The sequence below is a fragment of the Oxyura jamaicensis genome, chromosome 1 (assembly GCF_011077185.1).
Source record: "Oxyura jamaicensis isolate SHBP4307 breed ruddy duck chromosome 1, BPBGC_Ojam_1.0, whole genome shotgun sequence".
Taxonomy (NCBI): domain Eukaryota; kingdom Metazoa; phylum Chordata; class Aves; order Anseriformes; family Anatidae; genus Oxyura; species Oxyura jamaicensis.
Genome location: NC_048893.1, coordinates 113,791,409 through 113,813,867, shown reverse-complemented (window position 1 = coordinate 113,813,867; position 22,459 = coordinate 113,791,409). Strand labels below are relative to the sequence as shown.

At 40.5% G+C, this 22,459-nt stretch overlaps 1 protein-coding gene across 1 annotated transcript in view; it reads right to left on the bottom strand.

Annotated features, from left to right (window-relative positions):
* TRAPPC10 (trafficking protein particle complex 10) overlaps positions 1–22,041 on the bottom strand; it is a 41,550-nt gene extending 19,509 nt beyond the window's left edge. The window contains exons 1-10 of the mRNA XM_035315944.1: positions 21,756–22,041; positions 13,043–13,124; positions 12,245–12,380; positions 10,464–10,660; positions 8,784–8,979; positions 7,585–7,696; positions 6,346–6,593; positions 4,914–5,060; positions 2,777–2,891; positions 1,578–1,654 (exon numbers count right to left, since the gene is read on the bottom strand). Of these exons, the coding sequence (XP_035171835.1) occupies positions 1,578–1,654; positions 2,777–2,891; positions 4,914–5,060; positions 6,346–6,593; positions 7,585–7,696; positions 8,784–8,979; positions 10,464–10,660; positions 12,245–12,380; positions 13,043–13,124; positions 21,756–21,849 (1,404 nt within the window). The 5' untranslated portion in view covers positions 21,850–22,041. The remainder of the gene's footprint in view (positions 1–1,577; positions 1,655–2,776; positions 2,892–4,913; positions 5,061–6,345; positions 6,594–7,584; positions 7,697–8,783; positions 8,980–10,463; positions 10,661–12,244; positions 12,381–13,042; positions 13,125–21,755) is intronic.
* Positions 22,042–22,459: the final 418 nt, after the last annotated feature.

Here is a 22,459-nt window from a genome sequence, read left to right as displayed (position 1 = left end):
CCCCCCCCCCCCCCCCCCCCCCCCCCCCCCCCCCCCCCAACACCCTTGAGTTCTCCTGCTCTCATTAAAGAGCTCAAAACAGCACATTACAGTGAACTCGACTGGTTCACTCCTTAACCAATCAGTATAAACTGAGAGGTCTTGGACACCAAACAAACAAATGAAAAGCAACATTCCCCCAAGATTAAGGTACAAGCCAACATGTTTGTAGAAGATCTGACAGTCTTACAAAAGATTCTGAAGTTGTCATCTAGGACTAGACACTGAATAAAACAAACCTAGCCTTTTCTGATAATAAAAGCTCATCATTTCTTGCTTTCAACATTTCTAAAGAGCTGCATTTTACTTTCCAAACTCATGAAAATTTTAAATGCAAATAAGTTATCTTAGTTGTGTATGGAAATTATAAATAACTCCACGTTCTCCACTGAATACATGGACAAAACAAAGCTACATATAAATGGTATACATGTAATTTATGCAACAAACACTGCAAAAGATTTTCTGTGTAGATCTGATCTCTACTAATCTGAATTTCTGATGTATAAAAGCACAGTCAGAAATACAAATAGGATAAGAAGTTCTTTCACTTGCAACCTTTGCAGACCCCACTTGGTTTCTTAAATTTAGGATACTGCTTAATTTAGCAGAGATCTTAGGGTGCAAGTTGGAACTGAAAAGGTAAGCACAGCCATCAAGTCTGAGAAATCTTAGTTTTGGCCCACCTATCCAACAAGTCTCAAAGAAACAAGGCATGTATGTGAAATCTGGCATCTTCAGAACAAATCTGCTAAGACTTTCTTTTAATAACAACTTTGTAAGAAATGGAGTAGCATTTCACATTAAAATAAAAATTATTAATTTTCATCCAATTTTTCCCCAGAAACCTTTAAAGGCAATACTGTAACTATAAAATCATTTTCCTCTGAAATTTCTAAGGAAAACAAACGAGCAAAAAACCCACAACCACTCTTGTGACAGTCAGGTGTTTTGGGTTTTATTTAATAACATCTTATAAAAAACATCCACAATATCATTGCAATGACTCCTCAGTAAGGGAGCTGTCAGAAAATAACCGTACAAATTAATGTGCAATGAGAATTGTAATGTTTCAATCTGTGTCAGCTCTAACTGAAATATCCCCAAGATGTCCCACACTTTATATAAAAAATTCAACAATAACTTAACTCATGTAACATTCATTGCAAGATGCAAGCCTAAAACATTTGAAGGGAAGTTGGATTCATGGAATAATATTCTTCTGGGGAAGATTCAAATGATTCTGGACAGCAGAGTAGGATAGCCATGACATTGGCTTTTTTGATAGCTAAGTATACATAGCCACAGGTAACCTCCAGCCTCGTAACTGTAAATATTAATCTACACGACTGAAACTTGGGTCCCATACAGGGCTCCAGTTGGTGTGTTCAGTATAAAAGCAATGACTTTTGATGCCAAAAATACAGAAATATAGATTCAAGTTCGTAACATCATCTCAGGTTTGAAAATTTTGGTCCTATTTACTTTATAATGTAAATACCCCAAAACTAATATACATAACCAAAGACTGTACTTACTAAGTAGTGTTTTTCAAAAGCTTCTACAGATGATAAGGCCTCTTTAAGTTTCTTATAAGGGCTCTGTGATGCATTGGCTTTAGGAAAAAAAGAATAGGAAACGTCACTTACAAATCCATGCCTATTTTAATACCCAACAACAACACTTAAAGACAGATCACAAGTTTCTTCCCCAGACTCTAAACTAAGATCAAGAAAGGATGTCTCACAAAAACGTGTGCTGCACACACTAACATGAGTGATGGTCAGTGTAGCTCGGTGAAGACAAGCAGCAATATAGTAACTATACTAACTTCTCCATGCAGTATTTCATGGCATTTATTCAACCTTGCAACACACACAGTTGTATTTAAGTACTACTGTATGTTGCCAAGACTAATATTCTCACAACTTTCCAATGCTGGATTTATAAAACAGTATGACAGAAGTATACTGTAATTTAAAGACATTTTTATACCTTAAACATTGGTCTTGGTAACCATTTTCCTTTGAAGTACAATTTTCTTTTTCTGAAGTAGCTTGCTCAATTTAAAAGTTCTTGCCAGACCAAATACGCCAATATTTCAAGAAGAAAAAAGCCCCCATTTTAAATAAACACAACAGGTGCTATAGTGCTGAATTAAGAAACACGACTGCAAGAGCAAGTAAAGTGCCTGCCTGACAGCTAATACTTCAAAGATACTAATTGTTCTAGCATTTTTTTAACTTCTGAAAGCTTCTTCCCTTTAGAAATAGCTTTGTGAGTGACAAGTAGTCCACAACCAGTTAATAAATTTAATTGTTGAGCCACTCAAATAATATCACTTCAACTCACATAACACCACACTGTAGTTCAGGTTGCAGGTTATCTATCTGCATTTGAACAAGGGTCTTCCATTTCGTTATCAAATATTTTCAATACTTGTCTGAAAGTATTAAAAACTTTATTCAAAACTAGTACTGTTCCAGAGTATTTACCTAAATGCTGGTAAATGGACCATTAATGGAAAAAACTTACACTTGCAACACAGCAAGAAGACGCACTGATAATTTCAAGTAGGAAATACATTAAAATAAATCCTCGTAAGATACAATAGAGCTCTATCAATGGTTACAGAAACATAGGGATACCTGGAAGTTATTCTTATTGATATATTTATATGACACGCATTTAAGACAATGTCCGTTATTACAAAGCACACGTATATTCCTGGTAATACCTGTTTCAGGGCGTTCTGCTCCCAATCCTGCTAACAGATCAACAGTTCTGTTAAGGTCTTCTGAATTGGGTCCCTTCTCTGACACAAGCCCACACAGGTAACCCAAGGATTTTAGCTGTAAGAGAATCCAGATGCTGGTTTTCAATAGGTTACAAAACCAATGTGCAAACCCTTCTGTTCTGGCACACCATTCCAAGAACACAAGACATTTCGATCAAAAATACTGCTGCCATATTACACTGCTTTTAAAATCTATAATAAAGTTGCTTCATGGGAAGAAAATAGAGAACCTTTAAAAAGATAACTGTGATTCTCACTTAAAGTGGAAATTAATTTTATGAAGAACTGGATTTCATATAGCGTAAGTTGCAGACTCAACATTGGAACACATGCATACACACGCACACACACCCCTGCTTGCAGAGAACCAAATCAGAATAAATCCTTCCCTTTTTCCCTACAAGCACGGAAAAAGCTTGAGATGTTTGGCAATTACTGCCAAATTTCTAACTGCATCTGTATTTCAGTACAGAAGTTTGAAATCCATGCAATCAAGAAATGCAGACAGTTTCCAATACACTGATTAGATGAGCTTGCAAATTCACCCTAAGCATTGTATTAAGAACGAAAACCTTCTTGAAAAAAGAGATGATTAGCACAACTAATCTGTTTTAAAACAGTGTGACACAACTACCATAAAAATTCCTTCCAGACAGCAGCTGGCATGCTTGATACCCAGAAGCCAGGAGAGGATCCTGTGTTAAAGAAGTTTACCATGGGCCATTTGGTAACTCGTTTAGTACAACTCAACCAACTACCAAAGTAACCCCTTTCCCCCAGGCAAAAAGTTCTCAGCATGTTATATTGCTGTAAAACATTTTAAATGGGGTTGGTCATTAAAGGGCAAAACAAAAACATTAAATTCCACTTAATTTTCCTCACTGGTTGCTGAACTTCATTCCATCTGTTCCACTTTACCACTACTCGTTATTCTATAATTTCTCCCTTTGCCCTTTGGGTTAGAAGAACTATGAATGGCACTAACATTTCCGACCCAGATACAAAACTTCTTTAGAAACACAGCAACACGTGAAGTGTCTGATACAGCCAACACCACTTTAAGCAACTGTTTATCTCCTTTACTCTGAAATTCCTCTCCACTTCCTTTTTTAAGCACCAAATTTTAAGGAGAGATTGTCTTTCTATAGTTTAGTAAGATTTAAGACAAGGACATCCTATGATCAGCAGAAGATTCTTAAGTTTACAAAAACATACACAAACTATGATCACAACAAATTGAGAACATCCTGCAGGCTATAGAAACAAGGATAAGCTTGCACTCATCTTCAAAAACATTCACCAAGATCACAGTACAGTATTTCATTAGTTTCTGGAGTTTCTTGTCAACTTTTTAAACTCTTTTAGACGCTAACTCTTTTAGAGAAATGGAATAAGTGGAACTTGAAAGGCATTCATGTGATTAGAGAAGGGGCTTAACTGCACTGAAAAGGACATTTTACAACTTTCGGACTTTCCCCTGCCTGTGATAAGGGCTGCTCAACTGAAAAACTGCAAGTTATTATTTATTTGCCTCTTTCACAAGCCACCAAGGATAACACCTTCAGTAAAGTTCAAGGGCTATTAGTACCGTACTAACATACTGAAATAATGAACTACATAAACAGACTGCTGTGATCTGTTTAGAACAGTAATGGTATCTGAATCGGGTCAGCATCTCCTGCTGTAACTGAAATACACGTTCCTTCTCCTAGTCAAGAAGGACTGAGTTCATTTTTGGAGTTCAATTAGTCAATCATTATCAAACTACTGGCAGGGAAGGGGAGAACTGGTGGGGAGGTAGGTAAGTCTCAGAAGAAGTTTAATGACATGAAATGTTCGCCCCTTTGGATGAGGGATGGAAAGGAAGAACATGTTCTAGTACTTCCCAGGCCTCATCCGCCAGTGGTGCAACTGGGTTATAAACCTGGATGTCTCATCCAGAATACACCCAAGACAATATACCAATATACAGAACCCCACGTTAAAGTTCCGAGATAAATATATATTTATGTTCCATAGAAACAAATGGCTTATTTCAAAACTGATACACCATACGTACAGCACATTATTTGCTCACCTTCTCAGTAGCATAGCTCCATAAACCAACTGTATGGGAAACATTTGCATCTATTTGAGCCCTATCACAGCAGCCTTCTATTCTTTGTAAGACTTCCAAACAACTCAGAAATACCCAACAGTCCAAAGCTCCAGGAGGAACAGAGACCTGAAGATGAACAATAAATTAACCGAGAAATAAACAACAGTTAGGTAAGAATATAGTTCGGCAACATACTTTTCTTGATACAACATAGGAGTCTCTTTGAAGAATTAACTCTAAAAAACACACAAAAAGAGGCCAACTCTTCACTAGCTCCTGAATAACACACACAAAAATCAGTTCATGAAGCCAAAAAGACTAAGCAACCTAATAGTGATTATGTTAATTGGACTTGATGTAGTCAGCAGGATGAAAGAGAAGAAAGAGAGGATTAATAGGTACTAGTACTTTGAAGTTTCCAACTTTCTGGAAATTTAAGTCTGAGGAAAACAGAGTTAGGAAAAAGTTCTGTAGATATAACACTACTTCTGTAAGGAGGCATCAAATCTCACTAACTTACTACCACAGTATCAGGCAGGCAAAAGCTAGCAGTTACTCTTATAATACAACAGATAAAACTAACAAAGAATCAGATATCCATGGGATTAAGGACATATACAAGTCACAAAGTGAACTCTAGAAGTCTTCTCATACATGCTAGGCTGTCATTAAGGAGGTATGTCAATTAAAAATGTCATACAGTATGATCAGCATACAACATCCCCAATAAAGTCCCTTTAAAGGATTAAAAACACCAGTGCAAACTCAAGAATGTGTGACAGAGGGAGCACTGAAGTATGCAGAATGACAAAAAGCTCTAAATGCAGTCATTTGTTTCTATTTATTTTTTGTCTTCAGATGAGACAACCAGAGGGACAAGCAAAACTCAAAGGAGCATAACTGGGCACCAAAAGGAATTATAAAGTAAGAAGCACAAAGGAGCCCCACTGCAGATAGTGTTGGTAGTTCAGAACTGTTCTTTGTTACAAACTACTAGCCTGCACATCAGCATTGCCTTATTTTTTAACCACCTTGCCTTATTTTCTTCAATACAATATTGTTCACAGATTTCAATATATTGTAACTCAAGAGCTCAGTAATAAATCTAGGAAAGAAGAACACAAATTACCTGCCAGGTAAATTACCTGTTAACTTTCCAGGTGAGGACTAGACTATTTTAACTAAATACAGGTTCGGTTGTTAAATGTGATGTCTCCAATTTCTTTCAAAGACAACAGCATCATGAAACATTCAAGTCTAGCACTGTTACAATCTGGTATTACAGCATCATTTTGAGACCTCACAGCCCATGCTTACTGTATTCCAGTGCCCATACCTAAACTAAAACAATCTCGTTAGATCATCATTGGATAAAATAATTTGCATAATGGAATATATTATACAGACTCACTTCTAATAGCTTGAGCTCTTGCACACAGTTATGAAGAAGCTCCAGTGCTCTCTGGGAAACCTCCCATGGCCTCTGCAGGAAGATTAACAACGTGCACTGGCGAGAAAATAAGTAACTACGCAAGTCCAGTAGAGTAGCTTCTTGATTCTGAATTAGCTCTCTCTTCTCCATGTCTATAGGTTTTCGGAGAATTAGACCATTCCAGCTCCTCACTGGCTGGCAAAAAAACGTCAGCCAGTTTGCACCATCTAAGTAAATAAAGTTAACATCCAAGAATCAATCACTGCTGTTAAAGCCTTTTTCCCCCCCCCTGCTTCGAGGTCACAAGCTTGCTTACTCTTTCTTAAATTATTTGTCCATGATAAATTTGATGCCTTAACATTAAAACAGAAGAACAGAAATTCCATAGCTAAGTCAACAACTGAATTTTAGAGCATTCAAACCCCATGTGCATTTTGTTTTAATTACATATTTGCTATTAGTATAGTGGCAATAAATTGGTAATGTATTTCTCAGCGATTAATCCTACCTGAAGTTCAAAACAAACAAGCTTTATCCACCTAAGCATTTCGTACTCAGCCATCATTGATGGATGTGCCTTCACTTTCAGGTTTAGCCAGAACAAATATATTTCACTGCAATTACTCCTGCACTGCACTTTCACCAGATTCATAACACACACACCTGATTAGAGATGTTATATAACAGCACACACTTTGGCTAATTAGAGCAGTAACAAGTTGATATTTCTTGCACAGCAATTTTTTTGTAAAGAGACGGCTGTCTTCTGTAGTGCAGATTAAGCACATAATTGTTAATCACTACAAACCTGAATAGAAACGTCTCATGTAATTTGAAGCAAAACTGGATGCATTTGTTCTAGAAGCTCTTTATTAAGTAACTCAGCAGTGAACTGTGAGAACAGTAACTGCATCCCAGCCAGATCGATACTTAGGTAATTACAGAGTTTCAGAGCTCTCTTTATAACGATAATTGAATAAAAGCAAAATGCAGGTTTTCATTAAATACTGTTTTTAATCTCTGAGGCCCAAAAGCAAAAAATGGAGTTTGCATTCAACATAAAACAGGGGCATAAACTGCCCAGTGAATCTTCACTGCAACATACCATCGCCATCTCCCTTGTAGGCACGTGGCACCCGAGGCATTGTGCTGTTTTAGCAGAAGCATAGCAAAGAAACGAATACAGTTAACACTTATTTACCGTTTTAAGACACTTACCACCAGCCCCAAAGTTGACAACGTATTGAGAAAACAAGGCATCCAGTTCATCATACTGCACTAGCGCATCCTCAAATTGCTGCAGCATCTCAAATACAAAGGCCAGTTCTTCCTTTTGACACACAAACAAGACAATGTGCCTGTTACTGAAATCAGTCGTGTACGGTATTACAAGCTATCCATCTGCATGTAGAGCTTCAAGTAGCACTTTTTCCAGCATTCTTCCCCTTCCAGTAATCACGAACAAAAGAAAATCTGCCACTGTACTGGATGCACCATTCCCTCTTCACACAATGAGGTTCACAAAGAAAGCTACAGTTGTACAGCTACGCCAGTTAATTCAGTTCTATTCAGATCGTGATTCACTACAAGATATTGTTTATACATCTACTGAAAGTTCAAGTTTCAAAAAAACAGTTGTTCAACACTCATCTCCCATAATAACACCTCCTCTGTTTACACTGAGAAAACACCACTGCAGTATCAATAAAGGCTCAGTTGTACACAGAAAAGGGAGCCAAAGCTGTAGGTAGAAAGTCTGCGAAGTAGATGTATCACATGCAAGTGGCAGCACATGAAATCAGAGGAGACATGAAGATGAGGGAGAATTAGTGTAGGAAAAGAAACTGTTCAGGGACTAGAAAATTCAAAGGAATTGAGACTTCCAGTTCTACTGAAAAAGAGTTTCTTGCTTTTCTCTATATCATGTAAAACAGACATATTTAGAAAAAAAAAAATTCAAGGGCATTCTCTATTCAGAATTACTTTAAAGCAGACACTTCTCTAAAAAAATCCTCTCAACGCATACTGATAATAAACTAAGCAAAGAAAGCATAGCAATATTTACATTTAATACCAATTATAAGATTGAGTGTCTTTGCACAATTACAGTAATTGGACGTTTATCCAAAATTCAAGAGGAACTACTGCAACTAGAAGGAGTTTTAATTTGTGCCTGCTACTGTTGAGGTTCATAAAACTTTGTTTGCAGCAGGTTTGTGTTATGTATAATACAGCACACAATCTCTTCAGGCTTGTCAATCTGAAAAATCTTGCTTTAATACCCGTCTTCATCTTCCCTGCTCTCCTACCTCAAAGGATGAGCAGAACATCAAAAATACCAGAAAGACATTATTAGAACTAGCCCTTATTAGAACTAGGACTCAAGTACTTTTTTCCTTATAAAAAGGGACTCTTACCTGGACCATGAAATACTCGCAGAAGCTCCATCCTGGCTCAGTCCTTTTCTCTCTCAAAGTCCTCATGTCATCTTCAAACTTGCCTAGGTTTTTGGTAAAAGACATGAGAAGCAATGTCCTGAGTTTGGTCAGGAAGGCATTCCAAGATTCCTGAGAGCGGGAAGAGTCTTTCAAAGGGTCAGAAAGTACCACACATCTGTAGAGAGATGGATTAAAATTAATTTGAGGGAGGTATAAAACATAAAAAAACATGCATATATGCACTTAAATACTGTGCACATCTGACAGGTTCACAGTGAATACAATTGAGCTTTTAATTCAATATTAATCAACGGGAAAAAATAAGTTGGGAGGGGTAGGGAGGCAGAGTGGTCTGTTTTTTTGTTCGTTTCTTAAACTTTCCCACGTATGTTTAAGGCTGCACTGTATTTTATGGAAAAGAGTTAAGTGTTTTCCATGCAATGAGTATTATAACGCTTTACTTTTTTTTTTTTTAAGCAAATAATGGATACATTATTTCGATTACTTAAATATAAGTAATGCTGTAGCTAGCAAAGGAAAAAAACCTACTTAGAAATATAATTGGCAGAACAATAATTATGTTTACTCCTGGCAAGGATTATGCAAGGCAGAACTCAAGATCCATTAGACCATATATAGTCAGCCTTTCCCAAGCCCTTTAAAATGTAACTATACAGTATATTCTTGCAGGTTGTCAATTTGTTTTACACATACTATGTGCTAGAACTTCCATTGCCTTTTTTTTTTTTTTTTTTACAAATCACAAATAAATAAGCCTTATTTAGAGCATTTCTCTCCTCAGTTTTTATATGATAATCTAATAATGATCAAAAAAGAAAAGACAACTTTAAAGCCAGGAAAGTCTCCCAGCCAAACAGAATACCATTTTTGGTTAGAAAAGTAATGTCTTATGGCAAAACGATTAAACCAAGCCAACCAAGTAGATAGAAAACAATAAATTGATTCAGAGTTTTTGAACTATTTGACCAAATAATCTGTAATATAGCAAACACTGTCTAGGTACAACAAAAAAAACAAACTGCCAATGTGCAGCATGTTATAACATGCTGACTTGCCAGTCGTTGTCAGCTCACACAAAGGCACAATGAGTGCTTCCACCTACCCTTTTAAATCATCACCCATTATTAGGGGGAAGATCTCCTACTTAACGTTTACTCTTGAGATTAAAACAACATGAAAATATAGAATATATTCAGTGCAGTGTTTCAAAATAAGGAAGAAATTATGTATCAAAGTTAGTTTCACGTTCACATTTTTCACATTCACATTTGTTTATATTTGTTAACTTTAATGAAGGCAAGAAATAGTTTCATACATTATATTCATCATTATTTTCCTTAGAATAAATCCATTTTCTTCAGATGTCTTAAGTTGATTATTTCTGAAGGTGCGGTTCTGAAATCTGATTGTTAGCACACTGCTAAGGAGATCTCAGTATTCCTGAAAGGTTTTTGAAACCAATTCCAAACCACCACTAATCCACTACAGAAAATGAAGTCCTCCCTTTATTGCTTTAAATAATGGAAACAGAGAAGATTCTTAAATGAGCAAGGAAACTATTACACAGGGAATCACACTACTGATTCAATCAACACACTAGTTAAAGGTTAAGTAGTCTGCCAGTAAAAGAATCCTTACCTGTCACTTTGTTTGTTACAGAAGTCATTTCTTATTTTATCTACTATAGAGGTTCGGGGAAGGATATTTGTTTTGTTCTTTTTCTTGGCATCACTCTCGACTACTACAATTAGCCAGTCCACTGAGTTGTGAGCTTTGAGAACATTCTGCCACTTGGTGATGTCATCCTTGACTGTAGTTTTGTAGACTTCCGTGTCCTGGGATGAGAAGTGGTGAATCACCAGATCAAACAGCAAATTTTGTTCCAAAAGAAGAAAAAACATAAAAACATATCTAAAAGAATCAGAACTGCAGATAAATAGAATTAAGGCTTGCTAAATCCTGCCCCGTTGTGGTGGTTTCACACTAATGGGCAGCTAAACTCCACCTCACCACTCTCTCACTCCCCCCTACTCAAAAGAACAAGGGGAGAAAATATGAAGAAAAGGGGCTCACCGATTAGTGTTCCAGGCAAAACAGACTCAGCATAGGGCGATTAATATAATTTATTGCCTATCACTAGCAGACTAGAATAGTGAGAAACGAAAAGCAAATTAAAAACATTTTCCCCCCATCCACCTTCTTCCACCTCCTTCCCCCAAGCAGTGCAGAGGAAGAGGGAATGGTGGCTGGGGTCAGTCCCTGATGCTTCGTCACCACTGCTCCCTCACGGTCCCTCCCTGCCCCTGCTCCACGTGGGGTCCCTCCCACGGGATGCCGTCCTTCCCCAGCTGAGCCTGCGGGGGCAGCAGCTCTTCAAGAACTGCTCCCACACGGCTCCGTACCACGGGGTCCATCCCCCAGGAGCAAACTGCTCCAGCACGGATCCCCCACAGGCGGCAGCTCCCCTGAGACCCCCTTCTCCTGCGTGGGCTCCTCTCCACGGGCTGCAGCTCCGGCCCGGGGCCTGCTCCTGCGGGGGCTCTCCATGGGCCGCAGCCTCCTCCAGGCCACATCCACCTGCTCCACGTGGGCTCCAGCGTGGAGATCTGCTCCGTGTGGGACCCATGGGCTGCAGGGGGACAGCCTGCTCCACCAGGGGCCTCTCCACAGCCCGCAGGGGAACTGCTGCTGCCTGCCTGGAGCACCTCCTGCCCTCCTGCTGCACTGACCTGGGGGGCTGCAGGGCTGGTTCCCTCACATGTTCTCACCCCTCTCTCCCAGCTGCTGTTGCATGGTGTTTTTCCCTTCCTTAACTCTGCTCTTGCAGAGGCCCACCCAGTATCACCCCCTGGCTCAGCTCTGGCCAGCAGCAGGTCCCTTTGGAGGTGGCTCTGGTCTGACATGGGGCAGGTGCTGGGTTCCGCTCACAGAGACCACCCCTGCAGCACCCCCAATACCAAAACCTTGCCACGTAAGCCCAATACAACAGTTAAGACTGCTGATGTATATTAATTGCTTAAAAAAAGGTTAAATAAAACAGAGATTTTTTTAAAGACTTAATCTCATGAATAGATGATAACTGAAATAATCTGGCCACATTTGTGCATTATGTAGCAGGTGTGCTGTGCTACTGCAACAATGCTGTTAGACTTCGGGTTTTTTCATGCCAAGGTACTGAACGCAGGTCATTCAAAAGCCTTTCCTCTTTGCACAAAGCAACATTACAAATACCGCTTATGGTGAAAAGTACTCAAGTTGACAAAAGTTTCCAATATATCAGGTATTCATGCCCAAGCAACACAAACTCAATTGTTTAAATATCATGAAGAGCAACTGAAAAATACCAGGGAGGGCAGTTAGAAAGCCAAACAATTTAAGTCTGAGTACCCAATTTTTCATTTTGCTTTCCTAATACTTACACAACATTCTGTCCAATAAATATGAAGAAAGGGAAAAGTCAGAAGAGCCTTATTCCCCTCTTTGGGTAGTAGCTCCTCTTTAAACTGCACAAAGTTAGATTCTAGATGAATCATCTTCGGAGCACGGCCATAAGATCTGCAAAGTTTAAAAACTGAAATTAGTGATCACGACCTAAGTTGCAGAACATTTTCAAAAATGAAAATTTTGTGGAAGAGGAACAAACTGAAACATTCTGGTACGGGAAAGTCAAAAACTGTGCTTACTGTAGTTTGTTAACTAAAATGTGGTATCACTTGAAATGTTACAGATGCTCCTTTTTGCAAGAACAGGAGCTAGAACTTTTCAACTTTCATTAAAAAATTTCTTACATCTCTAAGCTTCTAAAAGTAGAAAATTCCAAATAGGAGAATTCCCAAAATACTTTTCTCCCACCAGAACAGTGTGCCATACCAATCTTTTTGCATCAAGTTTCATCTAATTCTACTTAAATTGTACCTATATTCTCATGAAAAAGAGCAGCACATCCCTTTCAAAACATCCAAAGCATACCAAGGCACATATCAACACAAACCAATGACAACCAAAAGAAACACGGCACTCCTATTATTTTTCTTCAGGGGAAGTTCAACATAGCTGAAGTGCTGAAATGATCAGGGACACAACATTTACCTTGTCTTACTAAGGCAGCTGTCATATTTGATTCAATTTACAGTAAGAGCTTCTCAGAGCACACACGCACACCTTCCCAAGTCTAGTAACACACTGAAATAGTACGACCTAACCAAATGTAAATTTACCTCCTCCATTCCATGGGTTCTCTCGGAAGCTGCTGAGAAAGCGTAGGATACAGGGAAGTAAATAAATTCTGATCTCCAGCACCTAAACATGAAAGAGATTAGTTTATCATCACGTGCAAATTACACAAAAGATTAATAAACTATGCTATCAGTAGCTTGTTTGAATAAAGAGATGTAATTTTTTCTGGTACATGGAAACTGGAGTCTAGCACTATACTTTTTTTGCCCTATTTTTCTTTAAATCAGGTGCTCTCCCAACCTAATACAACACTTTAATACACATGGCAAATAATACATATGCTGTTATACCTTCCTATTACAGTTTTCCACATACCAATAAGAAAACCGCTCTCTTAGGAACAGAGTATCACCCATACAGCTGGTCCAACTTCAAAACAAATAAACAAGCAACTCCTTCGCCAGAGTCAGTGCTTTACTGGGTTCAGTTCCCCTCCCTCCATTACCTGGGGCTGCTGCCAGTACGAAGCAGCCCACTGTTTTGCTGCCCTCAGAAACACCAGGTCTGTTAACACGAGGCAGAGCCCCTGGAGCTGGCCCTACACAGACGCACAGATCTGGGCTTTGAACAACTGCACTAAATGCCAGCACCGCTGGGGCAGCTGCTTATATACAAGGTGGAACAAAACACAGGGCCCACCATAATACACCATCTGCAGCCTACAAATATAAATTCTTAAATTCTGTCCTGTTGCATAATAATAATAAAAAAAATCTGATTAAATGACAAAATAAGCCAAGCCAGGTCTTCTAACATCTGACCAAAGTAGCTGTTACTCAGTGACACAATTTCCTAGAATAGCTTAAAATTAAATAAACAAATAAACACTCTATTATTAGTGCTCCAGCCTTAGGTCTCCAGAAAGTTTCTAAACAAGCACTTTACTCTTCACTTCCATCTTCCTCTGTCTGAATTAAGTGTACCACACTAAATCTTTAATATAATACCATAAACAAAATGAATACCGAAACAAGTATTAGTCATATTGCTAATGCTGTCTCATACCAAGTTACAACATCTCGATGAGCTAGGCCATGGAGAACTGTTTATTGATTTGCAACTCATTACTGCCCATAGAAAGAGAAATATGGCTCCGTGATTTAGCAACAGCACACTGACCACATTAAAGTGATAGTCCATGAAGCTTCGAGCCTGACGATGAGAAAGCAGCATAGCACAGTTCCTGTGCTCTTTCTGTATGCACCTCAACATCCAGTATGTACCCCAAAACATTGGAGAATGCAACACCTTGAGTAAAAAGAATTTCTCCACAACACAGAGAAGCTACTAAGGGATAATACTGAAGCACCCTCCTATTACAGATAACCACATCGCATTATCAGCTGAAGAGAAGTTAAATTGGATTCAAAACCAGTTAGCTTTTCCTCCTCGTGCATTGGTTTTGAGGGAATGAAGAATATATAAAGAATGCATTTTATCATCAGTGCAAGACTATCCTCAGTGATTAGAAGAAAAAGGAGAATGGCCCTTCAATGCAAATTGTATCAGCTTATCTTTTGAACACGGACCAAACGCTGCTACCAAATCCTGCAGACCCCCAAAGGGCTGTAACGCCTGAGGTTCTGCTCAACCAGACCCTGTCTCTGCTGTCATGGGCACATTTGAACCCTCCATCAGACACTACAAATGCGGTTAGCAGCAGGCAACTCTAGCACAGCAAAGACACAGGGCCAGCACTGGGACTGGTTAGTAGGATCAGCTTGGAAAGGAGCATAAGGCTGTCAAGGTGCACAGTAATTTGTTTACCGTCTGCTTCTGGGCTGCTGCTGGAGAAGGGGAGAACATCTCAATAAGCAGGCAATACAAGCACAACCTTCCTGAGTAACAGAACAAAACTCCTGCAAGATCAGGATTGTTTTGGAGGGTTGTTGTGCCAGGTGCCCGAGACTCGAGAGACACGAAGCACTGCAGAGGTCTCATTCTGTTCTGAGGACGTCTCTGCAGCTTCAGTAGTTGCTGCACCCATGACTTACTTCTGAAAATACTGAAAATAAAATAAATAAATAAATAAAACCCACACACATTAATTTTCCCTTCCATCTAAGTGAATTTTGAATGAAACGCTCCAAAATTATAAGTACTCCCTGGAATCCAAAATTACAGCAAACACCAGAAGTCTGGAGAACAAAAAGCTGGAGAATTGCTTTAAAGATTTGCTGTTGCTGTTGTTATTTAAGCAAGCAAACAAAAAAGCACATGCACTAAATGGAGAGCCATGTGGCTGGATGCCTGAGCACCGTTTTAGCACGGCGAGTTCACTTCAGTGGATGGGTCTCAACACAAATCTCTCACCCCAAGGACTGTCAGTAATGCAGGGAAAGTACTCCCAGCCAAAGCTGGAGGAGGAATCCAAAGAGGAGGATTTTCTTCGCTGAGTACTGCCAGAATTAAACAAGACCTAAATATCCCAGTAGAGATGGTAACGTGGGAATAAAATCCTTTATCACTTAAAATAATTATATGAGGACATCTTTAGTTTTATTATATTATTTAAGTTTGTCTCATAAATATCTTCTACAAAGAAATCAAATTAGATTTAATAGATTTATATTCATAATTACGCATTTATACACAATTTAAAAATATACTCTGTAACTTCTCCATTTTTTGAATAAATCTAATAAGCCTTTGACTGTTTTATTTGAATACGGGATTTTTATTTTATTGATTGGAATAGGAAGTCCTGCTAATCCATACCCTCTGGAGTACCCATCTCAGCTTTTCTAGCATGTGTATCTCCATTAATCCACTCTCCACCTGGATGTCAAAATAAAAATTTTATTAAAAAAAGAACAAAAGCACACATGCAGCCTCCTCTCTCTGCCTCTCCTCACCCCCAAAATAAAGAAAAAAGCACAGGAACTTCTTAACTAATCCACTCCAGTATGGGATGGTTCTGTAAGTGAAGCAGTAACATTTATTTTAACTATCAAAATAATAGAACGCACTAACACTCAAATGATATACCTTAGCCAGAAACGCTTCTGGAGAACGGGAAGAAAGGAGACGGCAAGTATGTTTCCCTTCTTTCCATCCCACAAAACTGAGAAGGCATGCCTTTCGTCACTTATCTCAATAGTTCACAAACAAATCTAGACAGACAGGTATCTGTCCAGAAATCAAATGCAAATAAAGCACGGCAAAGTCTTAAAAGGGTTTTACCATAAGCCTAAATCAAACAATGAGGCAGAGAGCATAATTTTAAAAGAATTTTTATGGCCCACAACCACTTGACATCCCCCAGCTGGAGCTCCAAAACGTTTTGTTCAGATGGCCAGGCCAGGCACATGAGGAACCAAACTAACTCATACAAGTCTGGATCGTGAACCTGGTTGGAAAACCTCGTTACACAACTAAGTAAAGAACGTATACAACTTTAGTCCAGGGACAGGCTGTATCCCTGTAGTGCACATCATAACCATAAACCTCAGCCTTTGGAAAACCTTTGAAGGTGAAATAAAGCAAGCACTGAGAGGGGCAACTAATGCCAGAACGCCCTTTGTTTGGGTGGCAGCGTAACGCAAAGCTGACTGAGTGCCCCACTCCAGAAGATTACACGAAGGTTCAAGTTATGCCTTGTGCAATGTTACTGGGCCCATGTTTTAAGTTTTCTCCATTCCTTCCTCCTTGTCTTTCTCCCTGACATTATAGCACATGAATTCAGTGCAGCCACCCCCCTTCCCTCACGAAGGGCACTGCTGGCTGCAGGTCTGTGCGGTCACAGCACGAGATGCAGGATGCCAAACTCACCAGGACTCTCTGGAGTAGCTCTGTGTGACAGCTCTCTGACACAGGAACCATGAAAACATTAACATTTCAATTGATGCCTGCCCCAAACCCACCCAAATCCCCAAGAATCTATTTCTTCCTTTTCTAACACATCCCAAACTTTTTAGCTGCTTAGAGGCCTTGTGAGTGCAGTATCTGAACATCCCACAGTCTATATTTTCCTCTGGAGGAAATTATCCCAACCCACTAACTACACAGGCAGCGCAAAAAGAAAACTCCTGAGGTCAGATGACTAAAGTAGACAAATATTTTTCTTTGATACCAATGAAAAACCCAGTCAACCGAGACAAAAGGCTCCGAATACCTACAAGAGAGCTCAGTGCCAAGACTACACTTTAGTGGGTTTGTTTAGTTTTTATTCCCAAATATTGTTCAATGCTAATCTTTCTGATCCCACTTTTCCACTGGTAAAAAGTTCTGCTACGAATCTTTTTTTTCATAATTCACTAGCCTATTATAATGGTATCCATCTAAAATTTTTGAAGATTTTCATTGTGTTAAGGTGGCGGGTTTGGTTTTCAGAAGGTCGTCCTGCTCCCCGACCTGGCTTCATTTTCAAATGACGGCTAAAAACTGAAACACATAGACAAAAATATAAAAAAATTACCTAACTCACTAGTAGCCTGCAGAAGAAATTCCTTTTAGTAAAACGTTGTGTCTTTACCTTCTGCTGCCACACCAAGTTTATTGAACAGGGGTTTAGGCTAACAAGAATACGCTGCCTCTTCTCATGACGAAGGTAATTAGATGTAAATACAGAATAATATTGGATCAATGAGACAATAATAAAGAATTACAATGCAACCAGGAGTCCTGTTTGAGACCAGAGTACACACTTCTACAGGGTACAGCTGTTTGAAGAGTCTCACTAGTGGCAAACCACGCTCATCACTTGGCCTACATGGGCCACTTCTTGTTCAACACATCTTAATTCCTCTGCCTGCTAGCTACAAAGACCTTTTGAATCAAGCTCTTCCAGTCCAGAACAGTATCTTTAACTGTAAGCATTTACTCACACTCCAAAGAGATGTGAAATTCCTCCCGCATCCCCTTTCCCTGTATTAGTCTTTCCAGTTTATGCTGTTCTTGTAGATATTTACAGTTTCCATTTGCAGGCTTTGCTGATGGTTTTGCTTTTGTGTGCATTTGCCTTGAGTGTGCACATTCTGCACGTGGATCAGATGAAATCCATGTACCCTATTCTCTCTAGAGAAATATATCAAGTCCTTCCTACCAAGAGTATTGACAGCTGAGAACAAATACACACACATGCTATATATAAATATATATAAAAACAGATGCTACAAGCTGATAAGGAATATTCAACAACTACATGGCAATAATTGCAAAAGAACAGCTTGGTAAGGAAGCTTGGAAAATGTTATTAAATTATTTAATTTAGCAGGATTGCCTTCAGCTTGCTAAAGAGCTGTAAAGACATGGAAAATGACAAAGTGCAATCATTTAAGTGCAAGCCAGGTACATAACAACAAGTTTTTCCACCAGAACACTTGGTTGATATATCTGCATGAACATTATGTAAATGTTCCAAAGACTTTTTCGAATTAAATTGAAAATATGACCGAAGAGAAGGAAGCAGCACTGCTTAGGTTTCCTAGGAAAGCACTCTGCATTGTTTTAAAGATTACGTCGAGTCAATATTGCAAAGAAAGCACCTAAGTTAAAGATGTCAGAGGCAAACACTCAACTTGCCTCTTCAAATAAAAAAACAATTAACGATGGTAAAAACATTACTTCTACAGCAGTGAGAGAGCTGGAAGCTGACTCGTCAGAGTTTGCAAGGTAATGTGCCACAATGAGAACAACCACAGCCGGACCGTGACGGTCCCTACTGGGTTCCAGACTGACAGTATACAAACATGAGTCAAACTGATCTGGAAAGAAGCCATTGGGGAACTCAGATCTAACTGATGGGAATGACCTGGCACTACATGGGATGCTGCCACTTTGAGAAAATGGGGGAAAAAACAGAGGAACTGCATCTTTCTGTGAACACACTACTTTTTCCACACTTAGAAAACGAGGTTGTCCGCTTGTTTAGAGAAAATGCCTTCAGAAGCTGTTGGTTTGCAGAACTGACTTCTGTTAATCTAAATTCTCCAGCAATACAAATACCTTACATACAAGACTAACGCAGCTACATACATATCCCAAGGAAAAAAAAAAAAATATATATATATATATATATATATAAGGAATTACAGTACTTACATGGAAAGAGTAGTGTCAAAAACTGCATTTGCTATTGACATACAAGCCCCAGGGAAGCTACCATTTTTTTTTTTCTACAGGCCAGAGCCCATACATACATAGATTGCTGTGTTTGGGATCGTACCACTGCAGCAAATGATTACTTTTACAATACAGACAAACTCACAGATTGGAAAGCAGAACTCTTTTTCAGTTTGTTCTCTGCAGAAGCATGCCTTTCAGAGTACTCTCAAATTTATTTCAAGTAGATAAGAACATTTGTTTACAAAACATCGCTGTATGTATGCACAGCATTGTAAACAACTCTCATTCCAAAAAAACCCTACAAACTTTTCTCTTCAGTTCTCCATTAATAAGAAACCCTGAAAGCTAATAGGAGTATTTCATGATACAAATGTTTACCTGACAAAGATTAATCTAGGTTTTGTAGCAAAAGGAAATAATTATGTTCCTCAGTTAACCTTCACTCCTCCTTTATATTGTCTTTTGACCATTTTTAATTACGACTAGTTTTAACTAAGGGGGGAGCAATTACACCAGACAACTTCAACTGCCTGAAATCAGGACAACAAAACAAGTTGTATTGGCTGAGCAGCTTCTAATACTGTAGCTTTGAATGTATTTTCCAACGAACCAAATCTGAGTCAACAATCCCTTTCCTGAAAGGCCACACTTCATCTCCTCATAAATCACCAGCACTGTAATGGTCAGAAAAGCTTTCCCTCAAGTTGTTTATGTTGAATGCATTTATTTGAAAATCCATAGTCTCCAAGTAGTCATATTCTCTGGACAGAGAAGAAAGGAAACTAAAGCAGCTAGAGCAAAATGCATTCCCACCATTAAGAGTAAATGTTTTAGTTTAAAAACGATAGCAAGTCACTCTTACTGCATTCGCCAGAGAGGTCATCTCTGAGCACTTTTGCCCAATTAGCTTTATTTTCTGTACTCAGTTCATTAGGACCAATCCGTTGCAATTCACATCAGTAAAGACACTACTGTCATGGTTGTTCACAACCCCAGAGAAGATTCCTTTAGTCCAGCAGCACGGTGCACAAGTGATATATAACATTTACCTTACATCTCATTCGTAGATATGCTGCCATCAAACTGCTTGATGATGAGTGCAAAACATTTTGCAACCTCAGAAAACACTCATATGTGAAAGTCATAATTATTTTTAAAATCAGATGATTGGGTTTGACTGAAACTGATGGAATTTAATGTTTGCAATTTTCAAAATTTCCTTGCGCAAAGAGACCAGAGCTCTTTCCTGCATTTAACACCAAAAAAAAAAAAAAAAAAAAAAAAAAAAAAGCAACCCTGAGGTAAAACTACATGTACTTCAACAGGCTGAATGGTATTTTACATATTCCAACCACACAGGACCAGTAAGGACTGATAGGCACCCCATCTCCTCCCCCACAAAAGACACACACACACGCCAATGCCAATTCTGGATATAATATAAAACCAGCAAACCTAAAACGCTCTCTACCACAACCTGAGCTGTACCATAACACCAGAAAGGGTGGCAAAGATATCCGTTACATTTCCAGTATGCACATTTTTCCATCTTTCACCTGAAGTGAAATGGCTTTCAAAGGTGTCTTGAAGTAGATGAGTACTGCACATTCAGCCCAGATACCACTGACTTCAGATTAGGAACTGCATCCAAAATCAATGAGAAAGTTTAAGCAGAGCACATTTATGAAACAGAGTCTGGAGAAAACAGTATACATACAGACATGGAATTTTGCAGCTGTACTGTATAATTGCAGTTGGTTATTTTTCTAAATACCGACATTGAAAATGTTAATCATCGGTCACAAAAAATAATGCTTACTCTGTGCAAAGACAACACACAACCGTGAAACAAGTTTCTGTCGCACAAGCGCATGAAGCACTCCCAGTGCCTTACTGATAAAACCAAGTATCTCGCTCCTTGTGCCACCGGCAGCGTTACTTTTGACCAGCGCAGAATTCTCCGGCCGATCCCTTTTGCCGTCCCGTGGCGTTAGCAGCCTTACAGCCGCAGTTCACGTGCTGGCTTTGCGTGAACTTTGTGTGCCACCCTCCACGCCTGTGAGAGCGCAGGGGCTCACATTTTCCATCGGGACCGACGTCCACGCGTGCCGGCTGCCTACCTCTGACACCTGGAAGGGCTAATTCACCACCGCGGCGTGCCGAATAAGCTGAGGTGAAACTAAAGCACGGTAGTTACGGATTAAATTTAACGTCAGCAGAGGATACCTTGTTCCTCCTGACACCCTGAGCACCGCCACACCGGCCAGAAGTTCGGGGCTCGAGCTTGACTGCCATACCTCCCTGTCCTTCCCTCACGGCCATACCTCCATGTCCTCCCCTCAGCACCCAACGGCCCTAACCACTTGTTTGTATCGACCACCGCCCCACGGCACCAGGGGGCGACCCCCAGTTCGAGACGACCCCCTCGTGTGCCACCAGCCCCCCTCAGCCCCCCTCGAGTGCCACCAGCCCCCCTTGAATGCCCCCAGCCCCCTCGTTGCCCCCAGCCCCCTCCCTGCTGCCATTTTCCTCACGGGGGGAGGAAAGAGCCGCCGACAGCCGCCCACCCGCTCCGGGGCGACCCCCGCTCCCCCAAACCACCAACCCCCCGCTGCCGGGCGCCCTCACAGGTGACGATGGGCTTGTTCTCCATGGTGTAGATCACCGGCGGCTTCTCCCCGCCCTCCTCCTCCTCGGCGGCCGCCGCCGCGGCGGGGTCCATGAGCGGGCGGCGTCCTCAGCCGCGGCTCCCCCGCCCGCCCGCCGCCATGGAGACGCCGCCGCCGGGGGGCTGCCGCCGGGGCCCCCCCGTTGCTTTCCGTCCCCTTCTTTTCCCTTCCCTTCCTTCCCCGCCGCTCCGGAGGGGAAGGCGCAGGGCCCATCCGCTTCCTGGAGCAGCGCGGAGCATTACCGCTTCCGGGGAGCGCCGCCGCCGCCCGGCCGGGCGCGGCCGCAGGGAGCGGGGCGGTGGGCGGCGAAGGGGGAGGGACGGGAGGCTTCTCCAAGCGACCCCTGGGTGTTTTTATTATTATTATTATTTTTGTCTGGAAGATGGGCTCTGCGGGTCTCAGCTGCCCGGCAGCTGGCTCTGAGGTTCATTAGGGGGGTTAGGTTGGAAATGAGGAGACGTTTCTTCTCAGGCATTGGGACGGGTTGCCCAGGGAGGTGGTGGAGTCACCGTCCCTGGGGGTGTTCAAGGAAAGGTTGGACGTGGTGCTGAGGGACAGGGTTTAGTGGGTGACAGTGGTGGTAGGGGGATGGCTGGACCAGATGATCTTGGAGGGCTTTTCCGACCATAATGGTTCTGTGATTAGGTGTGCTCCTGGAGCAGG